Source organism: Phodopus roborovskii, unplaced genomic scaffold, assembly GCF_943737965.1.
Source record: "Phodopus roborovskii unplaced genomic scaffold, PHOROB, whole genome shotgun sequence".
Taxonomy (NCBI): domain Eukaryota; kingdom Metazoa; phylum Chordata; class Mammalia; order Rodentia; family Cricetidae; genus Phodopus; species Phodopus roborovskii.
In genome coordinates this window covers 23,339,462-23,357,674 of record NW_026126459.1, presented here as the reverse complement: position 1 = coordinate 23,357,674, position 18,213 = coordinate 23,339,462, and the positions used below count along the sequence as shown (strand labels likewise).

The following is an 18,213-nucleotide window of genomic DNA, read 5'->3' as shown; positions in this document are numbered from 1 at the left end:
CTTGAACTGTCATGGCTTAGTTTGCTGTCCTGCTTACAATTAACCACAGAGAGATTTTATGGGCCATTTTGTCAACAATGAGAAAAATGAGCAGTGGGGATTGCTCAGTGGCCAAGCACTTGTCTGACATGTGTGAGGCCCTAGTCCAATTGAAGTTCAATCCCTAGAATCACCAGAAAGGAAAAAAGAAGTAATTATATGTTACAAAAACCATCTAAACACATAAAACACAAGAAGTAATTATATATTTAAAAACAACCTAAACACATACAATACTGAGTAAGAACTTTGCAAGATACAGCAATCAACAGTCAGCTACATTTTCCTCTCAAGTTTCTTATATTTTTGGTTGTGAGCCTAGCCTTTAATGGCTGAACCATCCCTCAAGTCCTCCTCTCAAGTTTTTGTACCTATGAATATTATGTAATGTTCAGTCTCCTGCATGCTGGGACTATAGGTGTACACTACCTACCATGTCCAATTTGGGCAATTACTTTTAAAAGCACAGTACCAACTCACTTACTTTGGGTTGCGAAATGAAATGATTTTATGTAGCATTTATATTATATTATTTTAGTATTGCCTAAGTTTATCCAAATCAAGATTGCCATATCTTATTGAAATTTTGACACTATCTTATAAAACAGACATAATAAAATGTTTTTCAAAAAGGGCTCTTATATTAGAAGAACCATGGTGTATCACTGTCTTGGTAAATAAATAACCAATTACAATGGGATAAAGTACTTTCTCAATGACAGAACAGAAGCAAAGCAAGTGCTCTCACCAGGTTCCTTATCTCCCAAAGTATTTTTTTACATGTGATAGGAAACAAGGGCAAAGCCAGGCATCAGCCCCGCTGATATGCCTTTGGGAGGCTTAAACCATCTGTATCACTAAGAAACACACAGTAGGTGTCACAGCATCAGGTCCAAGAACACTGGGCCACCCAACTGTCCCTGCATGAAAACCCTGGCCCAGACACTGGTGTCAAAGGAGACAGACCCAGTTGATCTAGTCAAGACTCTACTGATCAGAACACAGCAGCCCTCATAATAGAATGTGATGGGTTCAACAGTGCAGGATTCATCTTGATCTCTGATAAGGAAATCACTTCCGAAGTTCAGTCTGGACAAAGCTGACTTTGGATTTCTGTGCCAGAAGTCATGGAAGCTGAGTATCATTTCCTAGCTTAACGGGGTGATGCTAACACACCCTGAATGTCCTTTCTCATTTTATTATTTTATATGTGGTGGATAATTTCTCAAAAGATCTACATCAAGGATGTTGTCTTATGGACTTACTTTCCACTATAAGCATTAACTGTGTGTTTTCTGCATTTCACTTGGGAACAAATCACACATGTGTAGAAAGCTGCACTCCTAATGGTCAGGAGGAAGAGGTACTAACTATATCAGCTGCATGTTTAAGGTCCTTTGGCTGAGTACCAAGAGCAGGTCACAGGACCCAAATCCCTAAAAGCAGGGGCTGGAGAGACAGTTCACCAAAGAGCACTGGCTGCTCTTCCTAGGGGACCTAGTTTTCATTTCCAGCACTGACATATCAACTCACAAAAGTCTGTAACTCTAGTTCCAAAAGATCCAACACCCTCTTCTGACTTCCATGAACACTAGGCATACACATGATGCACAGACTATATGTAGGCAAAACACCCCCACACAAAAATAAACTCTGAAAACATAAGCTCTTACAATTACACCTGAAACATTAAGCACAAAGACTATTTAGAGTTGACTATGATTGCTTGGAATGTCAGCCTGTGCCAAACAGGAACTTTTTCCCAGTCACACTTACCAGAATTAAATAACCAAGCTTTTCTGTGCACTTACCACTTCACTCTGAACTGCAAGTTTTACTAAACATCCCTTATGCACTTGAGCCATTTTGCATGCCTTACAGCCCTCCTCATGACTGGAAATGCAGAGCGCAGAGATGGAGGTTCCCTTCCCTCACCCATGCAGCTGCTGTTGATATTAGAAATGCCAGAATTCTAAGACCATTCCATCCTCCCATGTGAGGAGTTTCCATGGCTATTCAGCTGAACGTCACAGTACACTGACTGAAAGCCACAGTGCTCAATTATAATCTATGCTTTCCGGCCTTTTTATGTTTCAACTCTCACAGGTTTTCATATTTTCGGAGGTTTCTTTTTAATGTTAGGGAGGTGCTTTCTAAAAAGCTTTATTATTATTTATTTTATGTATATGGGTGTTTTGCCACATTCATGTCTGTGTGTATGCATGCCACTGGATACCAGATGAGGTATTGGATCCCCTAGAACTAGAGTCACAGATGGTTGTGAGCTGCCATGTGGGTGCTGGGAACTGAAACTGGCCCTGGGAAGAACAACAAGTACTATTAATCACTGAACCATCTTTCCAACCCTTCAGAGATTTAAAAATAAAGATTTATTTTATTTTTATTTGTGTTTGTATGTTTGCATACATACATGTGGATGCCCTTGAAGGCCAGTAAACAGAGGCAGGTCCTCTGGAGATAGACTTGTAAGCTGTTGGGAACCACTCGATATTAGTGCTAGAACCAAACTAGGTCCTGTGGCAGAGCAGCAAATGCTCTTAGCCACTGAGTCATAGAAATTATTTTTGTGAACCACCTTTTCTTCCCTATTTATCACTCCCTACCGGCCTGTCTCTTACTAGTTTCCTCTTTCCCACAAAGTCCAGTGAGACAGATACCAACCTGACCACAATGAACCCTTATCACTACCCTGCGTTTACAGACACCTGATTCACACACCGCTTTCTATCAACTGGGGAATTCTAAAAGAAGTGGTTCAGAATGGCAGGGGCTGGAGGTCACTATGGGGTTTCTGTAAGGGAGTGTCATAAACTTCACTTCATCCAATGAGCACACAAGCCTTCTTGATCTACAATCATTTTGAACACAGAATGTAGAAAATCAGCTTCTTGGTTCCTTAAACTAAATCTTTTATCATAATCCGTCAACAAACAGGTCAAGAAAGAAAGGTAAACCAGGGGAGAAACAAGGTCTCCCAGAAGGCTAGAAATGAGAATTCTAAGTACCCAACCCCTTATGCTCTGGTTAGAGCACATTGCTGACCATGAGTTGGCCTCAAAAAGAGACAGTGATGCCTAGGAAACCAGCTTGGATGTTTGGCAATATACAGGAAGTCTAGATATGCTCTGCTGCTGCCAGTGTTACCTCCCTCTGATTCACCCTAAATGCAGCTGCTTTTAGCTGGGAGTGGTGGTGCACACCTGCAATCCCAGCACTTGGGAAGCTCAAGGAGGACTCATGCATCCAAGGACAGCCTGGGCCACAATCCAGTAGCAAAACAAGCAATCCTACTTTACTTCCTTTGTTAATCCAAAGTCCTGCTTTAGCACCGAAAGACATCACTGTACAGCAAGCAGTGTGCACTGGAGTGAGTTACTAGAACAAATAGAAATCTGAGCAGATTTCTGCTCTGCTAAAATTCTCAGTACACTTGAGAATCTCAAGATTTGGCCTCTGGAAACCTTCCCTAGCCTGTCTTCACTCCCTGCTGGCCCCTGCACTCTAAGTTCCAGATAAAATGAACTACTTTGGGGCCCACTATCTGGTGCCATTTCCCTAACTAATTCTTGACTGCCATGACTCCACTGTTACCTGATCCCTCAGGACAAGGTAAGTTTCAAGGGAAACTGGTATGATGTGCAATCCTTTTGTGGTGGTAACTAATTATCTCTCATCATCATTACTCCATATGTGAAATTATGTGCCTAGTAAAATTCACTCACAGAATGGATCAGTCACTATTTATTCACACTGATGTTGCCCTTGTCTGGCTCCTTTTCTGAAACTGAAGTTCCTTGAAGGCAGAAATGGTCTCATTTGCTGCTATCTGGTCAAAAAAAAAAAAAAAACTTGAAATCTACAGATGACACTCAAGGCATATTAGATACACTGTTGAGTGAATGAAAACAACCTTCTGGCTAACAGAAAGCAGCACATCAACCACAAGGGGTGCTCAGAACACAGTTCACACGGCTTGGCACACATAGTTCACACTGCCCAGGATACACAGTTCACATGGCCCAGGACAAATAGTTCATACTGCTTAGGTCACAGTTCACACTGCCCAAGACATATAGTTCACACTCCTTGGGACACACAGTTCACACTGCTCAGAACACAGTTCATAGAGCTCAAGACACACAATTCACACTACAGGCAGGAAAGCTTCTGCAATTTCTTCTTACCTGATCGGTATCGCTCATCTCTGGCCCCTCCAGATCGAGTTCGGTGGTACTTGGAAGGAGCAGAAGTCTGAACTGCAGTGGGAGCAGGAGTCTGGTTTTTGTCTTTTTGTCCTGTTGAATCTGTTTCTAAAAAAGAATTTGGAAGATGGTTATTCAGTGGCAACAGTGGGGAGGCGGCGTGTTCTAAGCATTTTACTCATTCTTGCCACAGGTGAAGGTAGTTAGCCTCCATCTACAGTAAAGGGTTAAAAGTTAAGATAGGCACATAAATTCAATGTGAAGGCCTCAAGCTAAAAAAAATTACCTTATAGATGTAACCATCGGTGGTCTAATAGGAAAGAAATAGCTAGGCTGTAGTGAGATATTCACTTTACATCTGTGGCACTGACCACGTCCATTGGGGGTGGAGACAGGGGCGGGAGTGACCTGGGGGAACTAGATCTGAGGAGGGGTCCAGAAGCGCTCTCTTGCTTGCAACACATGGACTGGAGAGCATCTGGAGGCATCCTTGAGACCAGGAACTCGCTGGTGTTCATCTGTCTATGTTATAAGTTATTTCTCCCTGAATAAACATCTATTCGGCTTATTTGTTTCTCCTGATCCTTATTAAACTACGATACTAGGCAATAAATGTTGTGTAAAAGTCATCTTCAAGGCTGGCCCACAAAATGCCTAAATAAAACTTCCAATAAGGTCATGGTTTTTGACCAGCCGGTTTGGGTTTTCTGCAGTGCTGAGAGTCAAACTCACATGAGTTAGGTATGTGTAGTACAATAAATAAAAGACCCAGAGATTGATATTGGGGTTCAAGCTTCAAGCTGAAGATAGAAAAGCCAAGCAACTGGCCACTAGATCTTATCTACCTATGCTCAGACCAAAGGGCTCCTCAGACTGCTATGTTCTCCTCAACATAGCTAGAAACTCCTGAGACTGATTTCTGAAGACCCTGCTCCTATCTTTTATACCTCTCTAGTGCTAGGATTAAAGGCGTGTGATACCAAGTGCTGAGATCATCTTTGTGAGCTGATTCTCTTAGCACTGGATCAATTTCATGTAGTCAGGGTGGCCTTGAACTAACAGAGATCTTTCTGTCTACCTTCTAATCCTGAGTCATGGGATTAAAGGTGTGAGCCTGGCTTCTATGGCTTCTGTCTGACTCTGCTTTCTAAATCCTCAGGCAAACTTTACTAAGTCATAAATAATATATCACCATGGGTACGGCCCTACCACCGAGCAAGATTGTCTTTTAATATACTGTATTTGAGAGAACAAGGAGGGATATGCTTTAGGATGTTCTCCATCTGTGTTCATCGACAGATCTAGAGCTATTCTTTACTGGTTCCTATTGCTGGAATTTTCACTGAAAGTTTGTTAACTGAGCAGAGCATGACACAGATGGAGATTTTTAAAGCTGGTGTCTACCACAATGTGAGTGCTACATGACATAGTTCTAAACAGGTAATAACAAGACAATTGTCAGTTCAGTTCAGGTGAGTTGCAAACCCACTCCAGGTCACTCTGGTCTCCCTGTCTGATTCCCAGCTGTCCCCTTCCACTTCCTTTAACATCTCATGCAGACACAGACTTTTTAAATGTCCTGAGTTTGTAAACAAGCCTTTAAGGTCAACCTAGATTCTCAATAATATACTTCAAATAAAAGCTACACAGAATTCTCACTATATTCTCCATATCTTTTTTGTTACTTTTATTAGTCTTGGACAATGGTCTATTATGGCCTATCTCCTGGATTTGTTTGTTTGTTTGTTTGTTTGTTTTGAGAAAGGGCTTTAAGTAGCCCAGGCTTGCCTAGATTCTGGAGTCCTCTTGTCTCAGCATCATCAGCGTGGATATTACAAATGTGTACCACCAAACCAAGCGACACTGATTTTTCTTTTCTTTTACTTTTTGAGACAGGGTCTCATATCTTCCTGGCCAGCTGGGAACCTGCTGTGCAGGTGAAGCTGGCTTTGAACTTCTGATCCTCCTAAGTGCTAGGATTACAAGTGTGCCACAATGCTCGCTTACAGTCTGTGTTTACAAACAAATTTATTGAGACATAGCCAGGAACAGTCATGTAGCATCTGTAGCTGTGTCCACACTGTCCAAGCATAGTTGAGTGGTTATGACAGAGACTATGGGGTCTTTAAAGTCTAAAATACCATCCAGCCTCTCACAGAAAGCCTTTATCAACTCTGATCTACAATAATTAAATCAAAATTTATTTGTTTGCTTGTGCCTAGAAGTAGTTTCAACTTATATATATTTCATTCTGCACAATAAGCCGGAGAAGTCGGTCCCTTTAACAGGGATGGGGGAATATGGGCTGGGAGTTGCAGAGCCAGAGCACAGACCCTGGCTTGTCTACCTCTGGCTGGTCCTCAACAAAAGGCTCCAAAAAGAGCCGCTAGGAAGCCTCCCAGGACTGTTAAAAAGCAAAGTGATGGGAATTAATGACTTAGGCTGGGAGCAACAATGCTTTGGGATTCAGAGTCAGCAGTTAGGCAAAGACGGAAAAGCATCCCACTGACCAACCGACTGACCAAAAACCCCACACCACTTCCCACCATGGAAAAGATTCTGCAAAAAGCCACTTGTTAGAAAAAAATACTTGAAATATAGTCCAACCAATTTTAAATAGCGACCAAAAAATAGAAAGGAGCTATTTTTATTTCTACAGTCAGATGATATATACAGGAAGGAAATCACATTAGCACACATGAGCTACTCTGTAAATATGTGCAGGCACAATGGTTTGAGGTGGCACACTATCTTCAAAACATGCTCCTGGTGGTCTGGAGGATTTTTGTGTTTAAGTAGGTTTTTTATTTTGTTTTGTGTGTGTGGAGGAGCCATATAAAACTACAATTGTTATTATCTATCACTGGTTATTTTACTAATCAAATGACATAACAAATCACTCTAAGAAACATGGTGTTTTCAAACTGTATAGTTAATAATTCAAATGCTTAAAAGAATGAATGTAAATTCTTACTTAAAAGGGGAGACACAAAAATTTAAGTATTTTTTCTTTCTCAGACATGCTTCTGCTTTATATTTTTCAATGTAACTAATTAAAATAGAGAAAGATGATTCAGGCTAGAGAATAAAAACTGCCACAAAGAATGATAGGCATACATCTGGGAAAGACCTGGAGAAAGCATACATTTCCACTCAGAAGGAGCTACTGGTTATCACAGGTCAAACAAGGGCGTATAACTCAGAGCAAGTCTTCTAATGAAAATGGGCTCAGCTGACACACAGCCAAGAGCACAGTGGAATGGATGCCAAAAACCTCTACAAGTAGCCAAGTAATGGGAACTCTGTGGCGTTTGTCTCTGTACCCTCAGGAATCCATTCATCTAAGCCAACCCATTTTCTCTGGGGTCTAGAACCATGACAATCATTTTGTTATACTTTGTCAGAAATAAACCCAGAAGTTCTATTTACAGTTTCTATAAGTATGTCCAACACATATTGCCATAGAAACACAGATTTATGGTAGAATAAACTTGGCTCAACTGTATAACATATCTGCTTCAACTTGACAAGAGGCTGTCTTGAAAGGATGTAAAAGCAGCCGGGCAAGCTGATCCACACCAATCATTTAAGCATTCAGGAGGCTGAGGCAGGAGGACTGCTGTGAGTCTGAGATCACCCCAGGTTACACAGCGAGACTCTGTCTCAAAGACAATAAACAAAGTCAGCAAGATGGCTCTGTGGCCAAAGGTGCTCCCACCAAGCCTCACAACCCCACAACCAGAGCTCAATCCCCAAGGCCCACACAGCAGAGGAGAACTGACTCCTGCAAGTTGTCTTCTGACCTCCACACACTCCATGGTACAGACACTCAGGAACACATAGACATACACACACTGAATGAGTGAGTGAGTGAGTGAGTGAACAAACAAACGAACAAACAAACAGGTAAACATAAAAAGAAGTTGTAAAATAAAAACAAAGAGGTCCAGAAAGCACTGAGTCCAGCAGGGGAATTTAACAGCTGGGTGGCTCATCTTCATGAAATGGAAGCAACCACCTGCTATGAACTTTATCAACTTTTCATTTCTAGGCACTGCTCTGAGACAGGCTGGGGGTGGAGAGGGGAAGAGAGAAAGAGAGAAAAGCGGGGAGGAGAGAGGCAGGGAGACAGGGAGGGGGAGAGAGACAGAGAGAGCTGTATACAACCATGTACAGCTAAAATGCTTTTGCTGAACATAAAACCAGATGTTCATTATAGAACATTTAGGGAATACCTAAAAGAAAATAAAAGTGATGTTAATTCTCTTAAACTAAATGTTAGGACCTATTAAAATAAAACAATATTCAGTTCTCCTGCTCCTGGATAAAAAGTGATTCTTTGATCAAAATTCTCCAACACTAAGCTTAGTTGTCACTGTTTCCCCTGTAGGAACTAGCAGTGAGTATGTACTTGGGACTGAGAGGACAGAACAGTGTCCTGGGAAGGTAACAGGAAGCTGGAGTGTTGGTGCGCCAATCTATGGATGGATGGAGGTGTCTGAGGACGTGGGAGGGCAGGACACTGATCAAAGGTGAGTCATTCCCCATCCAATCAGATCTCAGCAATTACTTGGAGAACTATAATACAAGGTCTGTGTTTCAGATAACTGTGTCATTTTATTGCCATGGTAGCAAAAATTAAAAGCAAAGGCATAAATCACTACATGCTGAAATATAACTAAGTAATCTATGAATCGAAATTAAAAAAAAAAAAGATCAGACCCTCCAGTCCAGGATTAGATGGGACTTACAAGTCCCCTGTGTATAAGCGTCAATGAGATGCAGCACAATTCTTTACCCTTCCACTGTTCCATTTATAGAAACAAAGATATTTATAAAATCGAATTAATTTACAAGGCACTGTGGTGTACATAAATGCTGGAACAGGAGCCTCACTAATGAAATCTTCAATCCTTGTATGAATTTAACAGACATCATGACTCAGTTATTCTTCAATTGTTTAGTCAACTTGCAGAGTGGCCACTAGGGGTCACCATTACATTTAAATGGTGAAGGTAAGTTTGGTTAGTGGTTTTTGTTTTGTTTTGAAAGCAGGTTTTAAATTCTTGAAAGCATCCCTTTTTAACAGTCAACATGTGTATAATTTATCACTTTCCAGAAAGGTGGTGTGTCTTCTATGTGTCTGCTGTTTGAACACAGTGATAATGATAGCTCAGACAGGAACGGGTATTTACTAGTAGAAAACAAACAGCACACAGTTTTTCCACCTAGGAAAAATGGAGAAAGCCAATTTGGTTCTTACTCTGTGGCTCTACCTATGATTTGCCCTGGTCTACCATGAGTTAAGTGCCTGCCTGGACTGATTGTGACCCACAGATTTTCTGGGCCACAGGACACCAGGAAAGTGGCTGTACCAGAGACTAAGGGAATACTTCCGGAACTCCACCCTGGGAACCAAGGGGAGCATGTGAGTCAAGAGGGATGGGCTCCACCTTCAGGATGCATCAGAGGGGCAGAATAGAAGCAGCTCAGCATCATGAGCTGCACAGTGACACTGGCTTCAGCAGCACCATCCAGCCTTCACTTTCAGATGTAGAGGCTGAACCACTTCTACTGCTGCCTAAGTCCCTGTGGCTCCTGGACAATTCAAGAGGAAAAAGAAGCCCCAAAAGGAAGGGACTGGACTTCCTTCTGATAAGATATATGGGGTAGATACAATGATGTGTGCCCAGCCATGGCAATTCCCGTCCTACCCACACCCACACAAAGAACACAGAACCAGGGCTGGGATCTGAAGGGGCAGGCTCTCCATTATGCAGGACGCCTTACCTGCAAGGCAGCTTCTAAATCAAAATGAGATGGACAGAAAGATTCCACAGCAGGTAGCGCCCACCTCTCAGAGACATACACAGGCCTACTTAATCACTCCAAAACATCACTCCTGTTCAGTAACTGGATTCAAATGGCCCCTCTGAGTTTCTCAGCACTCTGTTAAGAACTTTCACATCCTGTGTATTTTGATCTTTAGGGAGTAAGAGCCTTCCTGTGCCCTCAAGGTCAAAGAGGCCAAGGTCAGGGCTGCTCGTACTCCTATGCTCCTGAAATAACTGGCTTTAGTTTTTCATACTGACAATTTTTTAAAAGTTATTTATTTTTATTTTATGTACATTGGTGTTTTGCCTATAGAATGTCTGTATGAGGGCATCAAATCCCCTAGAACAGTAGTTACATACAATTGTAAGCTGCCATGTGGATGCTGGAAATTGAACCTGGGTCCTCTGGAAAAGCAGTCAGTGCTCTTAACCACTGAGCCATCTTTCCAGCCCCGACAGTTTCAAACAAAAACAAAAACAAAAAACAGGTAACTAAGAGCTTTCTCATCTCCTCACATCTACTAATGACAGTGGGTGGTCGGGAGAAAAAAAATGGAGATTATCAATGTAAAGATTAGGATGAAGGTTGTGACTGAAACTCCTACTCAATGGGGTTAGGGCATTTCAGTGGGCGAAGCGCCTATCTGTGACCCCAGTGCCCTCCTCCTACAGAGAGATGGGCAGTGGAGGGGCTGGGGGACCCTTAGGGACTGTGGGCCAACTAGCCTGTGTAAGTAGTGGTAAGGACAACAAAGGGAGAGCCTGTTTGGAAGTGGAAGGTGACACCCAGAGCTGTCCTCCAACTCCTTATGTGGGCAGCCATTCACACGCATGTGTGGGGTGTGTTTCACATACACCCTCCAAAGCAAATCCTGCCTACTATGTACACAAAGTTATATGTTTTACGAAAAATAAACCATTACTCTGCTTTCATGTCCTTACAGGAAGCTGTTGAGAAAAATAGTATGCCAGGCTCTTCTTGATAGTTTGGGGTGATGGGGGCTAAACCACAAAGCTTTTCCTTGTTTCTGTAACACAGTCTTATAAACATTTGCACAGCCGCGAGGCAGGACTGAAGGTTGACGACCTGGGATGAAAAGCCTGTAAAGGGAGCCCTGCAGGGCAGCTGTCTGTGTATGGAACACTCAAGAGCAACTAAAGACACCAACAAAACAACAGCACCCACCCAGCTTGACAAAGGAACTTTGCTTACTGTAACTTCTTACTGATATACGCTAAAGAAGGTCACCACACAACCACAGCCACAAACATTTGCGTCTTATCCCTAAGAAGGCAGGGTGTGTGTGTGTGTGTGTGTGTGTGTGTGTGTGTGTGTGTGTGTGTGTGTGTGTGTCTACAGGCTGAGGAGTGTGTAAAAGGTAAGGTCAGCCTGGTCCACACAGTGAGTTCCAGAAGTCAAATCAGGGCTATCTAGTGAGACCCTGTCTCAAAGAAGGAAAAAAAAGAGAAAAGAAAGAAGGTAAGCTCCCATCCTGACTGGGACACAGACACAATGAAATGGAGTTAACAGAAGAAGAAATCGAATAAAGGAAAAACAAATACATAACAGTCTGAACAACATCAGTAAAGTATGACAGAGGGTCCACTTCACCAAAGCCATCAAAAACAGTTGTGACACATTAATGTGAAAGGCCTGGGATCTGAGGGGAGGAACCACAGTAGTAAGTACTTTAAGAGCAGTTTCTTATTAATTAATTGATGGGTGGATTAACTTTTGTGGTGCTGGGAACTGAACTTATGGTCCCACACCATGAAGCAAGCACTCTACTCCTAAAGCACTCCCTGAGCACGTTGTATCTTAGGGCAAAGTTGCCCAAGTTGCTCAGGCTCTTCTTGAACTCACTCTATTGCCCAGGGAGGCTTTCAACTAGACATCCTGCTGCCTCAAGCGCAAGTAGGAATTACAGGGCTGTTTCACCAGGCCGGACTTAGTTTCAGGGGCAATTTTAAACAGTGAGCCACCCAAGCAAGGAGGCAGCAGGGCAGGCATGATTCTTCTGAGACCCAGCCTGAGGAAGACTGTCAGCGTGCTAGTCAACAGCTAAACTGAGGAACCAAGGCAGGAGACCCTGTGCATTCATCCACTCATGTCTTGTACTGTAAGGCCCTCATGCTTACTACATGGGTGATGATCACCTCAAATGCCTGCTCCACCTGCCTCTATCTCACAACTGGGGTTGCAGGCATATATCAAAACACCCACCAGCTCTGAGATCTTCTAAATAAATACAAGTATCTTTGTGCAAATCTAGAACAATCCTAACAAAGTGTTGATGTGAGAGTTTGGAGATGGCTCAGTGGTTAAGAGCTCTGGGGCTGCACTTGACCTCTGACCCATGTTTGGTTCCCAACATATATGTCCAGTCTAGTGGTTTTGCTACTGCCTGTGACTCCAGTTCTAGGGAACCTGACACCCTTTTCTGAACATACACACAACATACATATACATACATACACAGAAACACATAAATAATAAAAATTAAATGCATTTTAAAAAAGAAAGAAGTCATTGGGACTCAACATGACAGAATGGATACTCCTATGTATGCCCACTCCTCCAAAATGCGTATTATAGGACAAGGGATCGACTTAACCCAGGAGACAGAAAGAACACAGAAAAACTACAAAAATACAAACAGAACTGATGTATTAACTGAACAAAAGCAAAAAGTTGTATAAGAAAGGGCATGTAATCACAGTAAACAACATGCCTTAGCTGTGCTGGTTACCAAATTACAAACACCCTGAGGACAAAACTCACTCTCTCTCTCTCTCTCTCTCTCTCTCTCTCTCTCTCTCATACTCACACACACTCTCTCACACTCACTCTCTCTCTCACACTCACACACTACCTCCCTAATACTGAGCATAGCATAGGGTATGTTTTGGGAGATGTGAACTGTGAAGGAAAGGAAAAGGGGGAAGGGAAGGGGCATGACACGTTTGTGGTCCAGGGAGGAAAGGTGACAGACACCGACTGGTCTTTGTCTGTGTCCCCTGCACTGAGTGAGGACTGACCTTGGCTTTGCTCTATCTTTACCTCATTTTTTTTTTTCTTCCTTTTTTTTTTTAAACATTTCGTTTTGGAAAATGGCCTTGGTAAACTGCCCACACTGGCCTTGAACTTGTAGTCCTCCTGCGTCAGTCTCCTGGGTGTCTGGGATTCCAGGCTTGTGTCTCCAGGGTGATACTAATTTTTTATAGAAGGAAATGAATAAATAATACCTCAAGTTGGTTAAAGCTGAGGGAAAGTAAATAAAGATACTATTTAGAATACAGAGTAGCTATCAAAAACAATAAAAAGGTTGGAAGCCATTTGTCCCTATAGAAGGAGAGGCAGGGCACTGTACATCTCTGTTGCTAGAAGCCTGCAACACTACTTAAAACAGATGAATTAATTTCATTTAAAAATAAAATTTAATGGGTATGTATCTCATGTATGGCATGTCCCTTACTTCAGTTTCACCCTTAGCATTATCATAAATCAAAGTAGAAGGAGGGAGGAATATTAAGCCCAATGCAGGTGTCCAAACCTCAAACAGCAGCACTCAGGACAGGACGGTGAGTGCGAGACAAGCCTGGGACACAGAAAGATCCTGTGCCAACAAATGCATAGAAGAATGAACTGAACCAGGCGGTGGTGGTGCACGCCTTTAATCCCAGTGCTCTGGAGGCAGAGGCAGGCAGATCTCTGAGTTCAAGACCAGCCCGATTGACAAGAGCTAGTTCCAGGACAGCCTCCAAAGCCACAGAGAAACCCTGTCTTAAAAAAAAAAATAAAAAACAAAACAAAAAAACAAAAACAAAAACAGGGAGGGAGGGAGGGAGGGAGGGAGGGAGGGAGGGAGGGAGGGAGGACTGAAAATGGAAATTCTCCAGTCTCAGGTGACAATGAGCACACTCCAACAGTGTCAGCAGATCTGAATGAAAAGGTCACTGAGGGTAGAGACACACTGCCAGGGTACAGGGTAACCACCACTTCCAACTTAGCAATTTCACACCTAGAGAGGTTTGCTGAGGAAACAGCTTTGCAGATGTCTGAACATAAGATATGGCACTACAAAGAAGGGGGTGAGAGAGAGAGAGAGAGAGAGAGAGAGAGAGAGAGAGAGAGAGAGAGAGAGAGAGAGAGAGAGAGGGACAGGGAGAGGGAGAGGGAGAGGGAGAGGGAGAGGGAGAGGGAGAGGGAGAGGGAGGGAGGGGGAGGGAGGGAGGGAGGGAGGGAATGTGTTTATAAGAGTGTTCCTCAGAGACCTTAGGAGCCAGCAGTTCAATCAGACATAAACAGACCAAAAAGCTAGGGACAGCACATGAAACTTTCTTCAAATGCAATGAGAGGGCTGGTGAGATGGCTTGGTGGTAAAGGTGTCTATCTGCTGTATAAATCTGATGACCTGGGTGGAAGGAGAGAACCAGCTCCATGAAGCTGTCCTCTGACCTCTACATACACGCTGAGGCACATGTATCCACTCATACACAAATAGTAACAGTGAATTAAATCTAGAAAAATGCAATTCAGATGAGGAATGGACTGTCTAGAACTTCTGTCCTTCAGCAAACTCCTGTGTAGAGTGAGAGTCCAAGCCAGAGCAAGTCAGCAGACTCTAGGGAAGCAGCAGAGACTCACAAAGGCAGGCCATTGTCCAGCGCTACCACCAGGTCCCAACAGCACCTGCAACATTACTCAATAAATATACATTGTTGTTCTGTAAGTAATGCCTGTATCTTTAAAATAAATTCTTTTCTCTTAAAGCTATCTGGAGCTATTAAATGCCTGTATGGGGGGGAAAAAAATCTCTGAACTCAAAAGATTAGACCAGCAGAGTAAGGTGCCCTACACAAAACCTTCCATTTTCTTGTCACTCCAAAGATAATCACTCTTGCCCAAGAGAGAATGATTTAGAAGTGACAGAAGGCTCATGGTTTGAAGTCAGTTCTTTGGGCCACTCGAGAAGGAAACTAAGTCCCTGGCCCCTCCTGAAAGCATGCTAAATGAGGCACAAGGGAAACTTTGCTTTGGACTTCGGAAGCCCTGGGCACAGTGAGGTGCTCTGCAGGCTACTGGTGGCCAGAGCACGAGGCTCTACGTATCCGGGTAGGAGCTGAGAACTATACATGCTGCTCATAGTGAAAATGTTCAGGGCCTTGAGTGAGACTGCCATCTTCATAAAGATGTATCTGCCTCTTAAAAAAACAGCATGACATAAACATCAGAGTTAGGGGTTTATTTAAAGGAACAGCAGTTAACCTGATTCTGAGAGTTTAAAAGTGATTTCACATGGTAATTTGGACAGGTCACCTTCCTGCCATATGGTAACTGTACAACCTAATCCTTAAGATGCTACTGAATTAAATCATGGTTAATATTAACCCAAATTCTCAGCACTTGATTTCCATGACTTAATCTTTTCAACATGTTCTTCAGTCTTCTACTATCTGCTTTATTTAGAATGTTGAATTTTCCCACTAGTCCATTTGTAAAGATCATGTAACATTTGAGAAAAGACATGTATATATAAATACAAAGTATGTATATTTATATATATGATACACACACACACACACACACACACACACACAGATGACCAGGGTGTAATTTGCTGGTAAAGTGTTAGAAGGATGGATAATAAGAGCCTGGGAACTGAACTCAGATAATGAGTACATGCACTCAAGTTCTAACAACACAATGCTGCAATATTAACTTCTTATGCTAAAAGGTATTAGTGACAAATGTTACTCTCCACCTGTACTGAAACCGTTACCTTCATAAGAAGATGCTGGGCATGGAAATGGCTCAGCAGTTAAGAGTGCTGGCTGCTCTCTCGGATTTGATTTGATTGGTGCTGGGTTTGATTCCCAGCACAAACATGGCAGCTCACAAGCACCTGTAACAACTTCCAGGGAGATTTGATGCCTTCTTCTGGCCTCTATAGGCACTGCATATGGTGTGCAGGCAAAACACATAAACAAAGATAAAATAAATTGAACAGCAACAACAAAAACAGCAGTAGCATCTCTCTAGGAGTAAATAAAACCCAAAAAGGCAATAAATAAAAAGAGTCTGAAAGAAGTGAACGCATTTGGGAGGGGGCGGTGCCTATTGAAATTCTTATAATGTCACTTTTAAAAAGTAGAGCTAAATGTCATTTTCAAAATCTGCAGCTCTGTGGAATGACATAGACAAAGACAGAATGCCTTCTTTTGCTACAGAATTTATCTAATCCTCAACCTATTCCTTCTGGGAAACAGATTCAAGAACAAAAGGAGGATAAACAGAAACTGAGAGAATTTACTAGTAATATTCTCATTAAAATACCCAGTACTAACAATGTTCTTAAGACGAAAGCTGACCTGAGAGGAGTGAGTATCAAAAGGAACACTGAATTGATGATTAGTAAGTCCATAAAACAATATCAGCAGGTAACTGAGAGGCAGGCAAATGTTAAAATGTAACATGGGAACTGACATTAAAATACTCTAAAGTTCTTATATAAGAACTTTATATTGAGAGGTAGGCAAGTGCTCTAACAGGAGTTCCCTCCTAGCCCCAGAAGATAGTAACAGCCTTTAAAAATATAAAACCAAACCTTGATGGATGACAGGGAAGTGATGATACCATAGTGACTGGTGCTTCCTTCCACACAGATGACAGGAGACACAAGTACCTGAGTACAATTCCTATCAACACTAACAGTCCAGCAGACAAGAGAAAGTGCAAACAAGAAGAACTGCACACAATACAGTAGTGTGAGCTAAGGGGCTGTCCCAACACCAAACACTAACAGATGAGTTTCAGAGACCAACTATAAGGTCTAGGCATGTAGACATGTCTTAACAGTTTCCCTCTGTACAGGCATGTTCCCTGAACACAAGAAATTAAGAGCTACTTATTTTAGGAAGTAAGGCACACAAATCTAGGTGGACAGCCTAAAAATTCATAAAAGTCCATGAACCAACTCAACACAAACTACCAAAGGAACTTGAAGGCTGGAGGTAGTAGAAGGCAGATCTCTGTGCGTTCGAGGCCAGTCTACAAAGCTACACAGAGAAACCCTGTCTCGAAAAACTAAAAACCAAAAGCAGAAGGAACCTGAAGACAATGAATGAGAAAATAAAGTGATTCCTTGGGGAGACAATCGCTGGGAAGGCTGATTGGGTAGGGGATGGGGTGATGGCAAACAACACAGATAAGTAGACTTTAGAGAATGCTGTGATAGCACAATGGATCTGAAAACTTACAAGTAGTTTCCTAGAAAAATTAAGTCTACCAGAATTAGCTCAAAAAGAAACCAAGAGCTGATGACTTGGTCATTTAAGGAAGAGATGGAGACCGGAGGGCAATTACAAAGAACCAGTTCTCTTCTTCCAGTATGTGGGTCCAGGGAATTGAACTCAGTTCATCAGCCTTGAGGGCAAGTATCTCTACCTCCTGAGCCATCCTGATAGAAGAAGTTTCTAATGATAATTTGTTGGATACTGTTGTAGTTGGGACTTGAGGGAAGGAGGACCTGGATTCATTTTCTGTCTTATGATAAACCTCCCTGACAAACTCAGAGGAGAACAGGCTTATTTACACAAAATTCCAAGATACAGTCCATCACTGTGGGGAAATGAAAGCAGGAACTTGAAATAGCTAATCACACTCACGATCAAGAGCAGAGAGAGAATGAACACATGAATCCTTCTAACATTGAGTTCAACTTGTCTACCCTTGTACAGTCCAGGACCCAAACCCAAAGAATGGTGCTGCTCACAGTGGGCTGCCTCCTCTCACACCAATGAACTATTAAGATAATCCCCACAGATTTTCCCACAGGTCAACCTGATATAATTTCTGTCAAATTAACAAAACCTGTGTGTGTGTGTGTGTGTGTGTGTGTGTGTGTGTGTGTAGGGTTGGACTGGTGGTACTGTGAGGGCAATATGCAGAAGTCATCAATTTAATTTGAAAAAGATGAAATAGAAGTGACATTAAATAGGTTATAAGAAGACAGAGGCAGGTGGACCTCTGAGTTTGAGGATGGCCTGGTTATATGGTGAGACCTAGTCTCTAAAAGAGGAAAAGGAAGAAGAGTACACAGCTGGATCTATGGATC

At 42.4% G+C, this 18,213-nt stretch overlaps 1 protein-coding gene across 2 annotated transcripts in view; it reads right to left on the bottom strand.

The window, feature by feature from the left end:
- The window catches only part of Dip2b (disco interacting protein 2 homolog B), a 176,541-nt gene that overhangs the window by 86,034 nt on the left and 72,294 nt on the right, over window positions 1–18,213 (bottom strand). For both annotated transcript variants that reach the window (XM_051189898.1, XM_051189899.1), the window contains exon 3: window positions 4,245–4,370. In XM_051189898.1, the coding sequence (XP_051045855.1) occupies window positions 4,245–4,370 (126 nt within the window). The remainder of the gene's footprint in view (window positions 1–4,244; window positions 4,371–18,213) is intronic.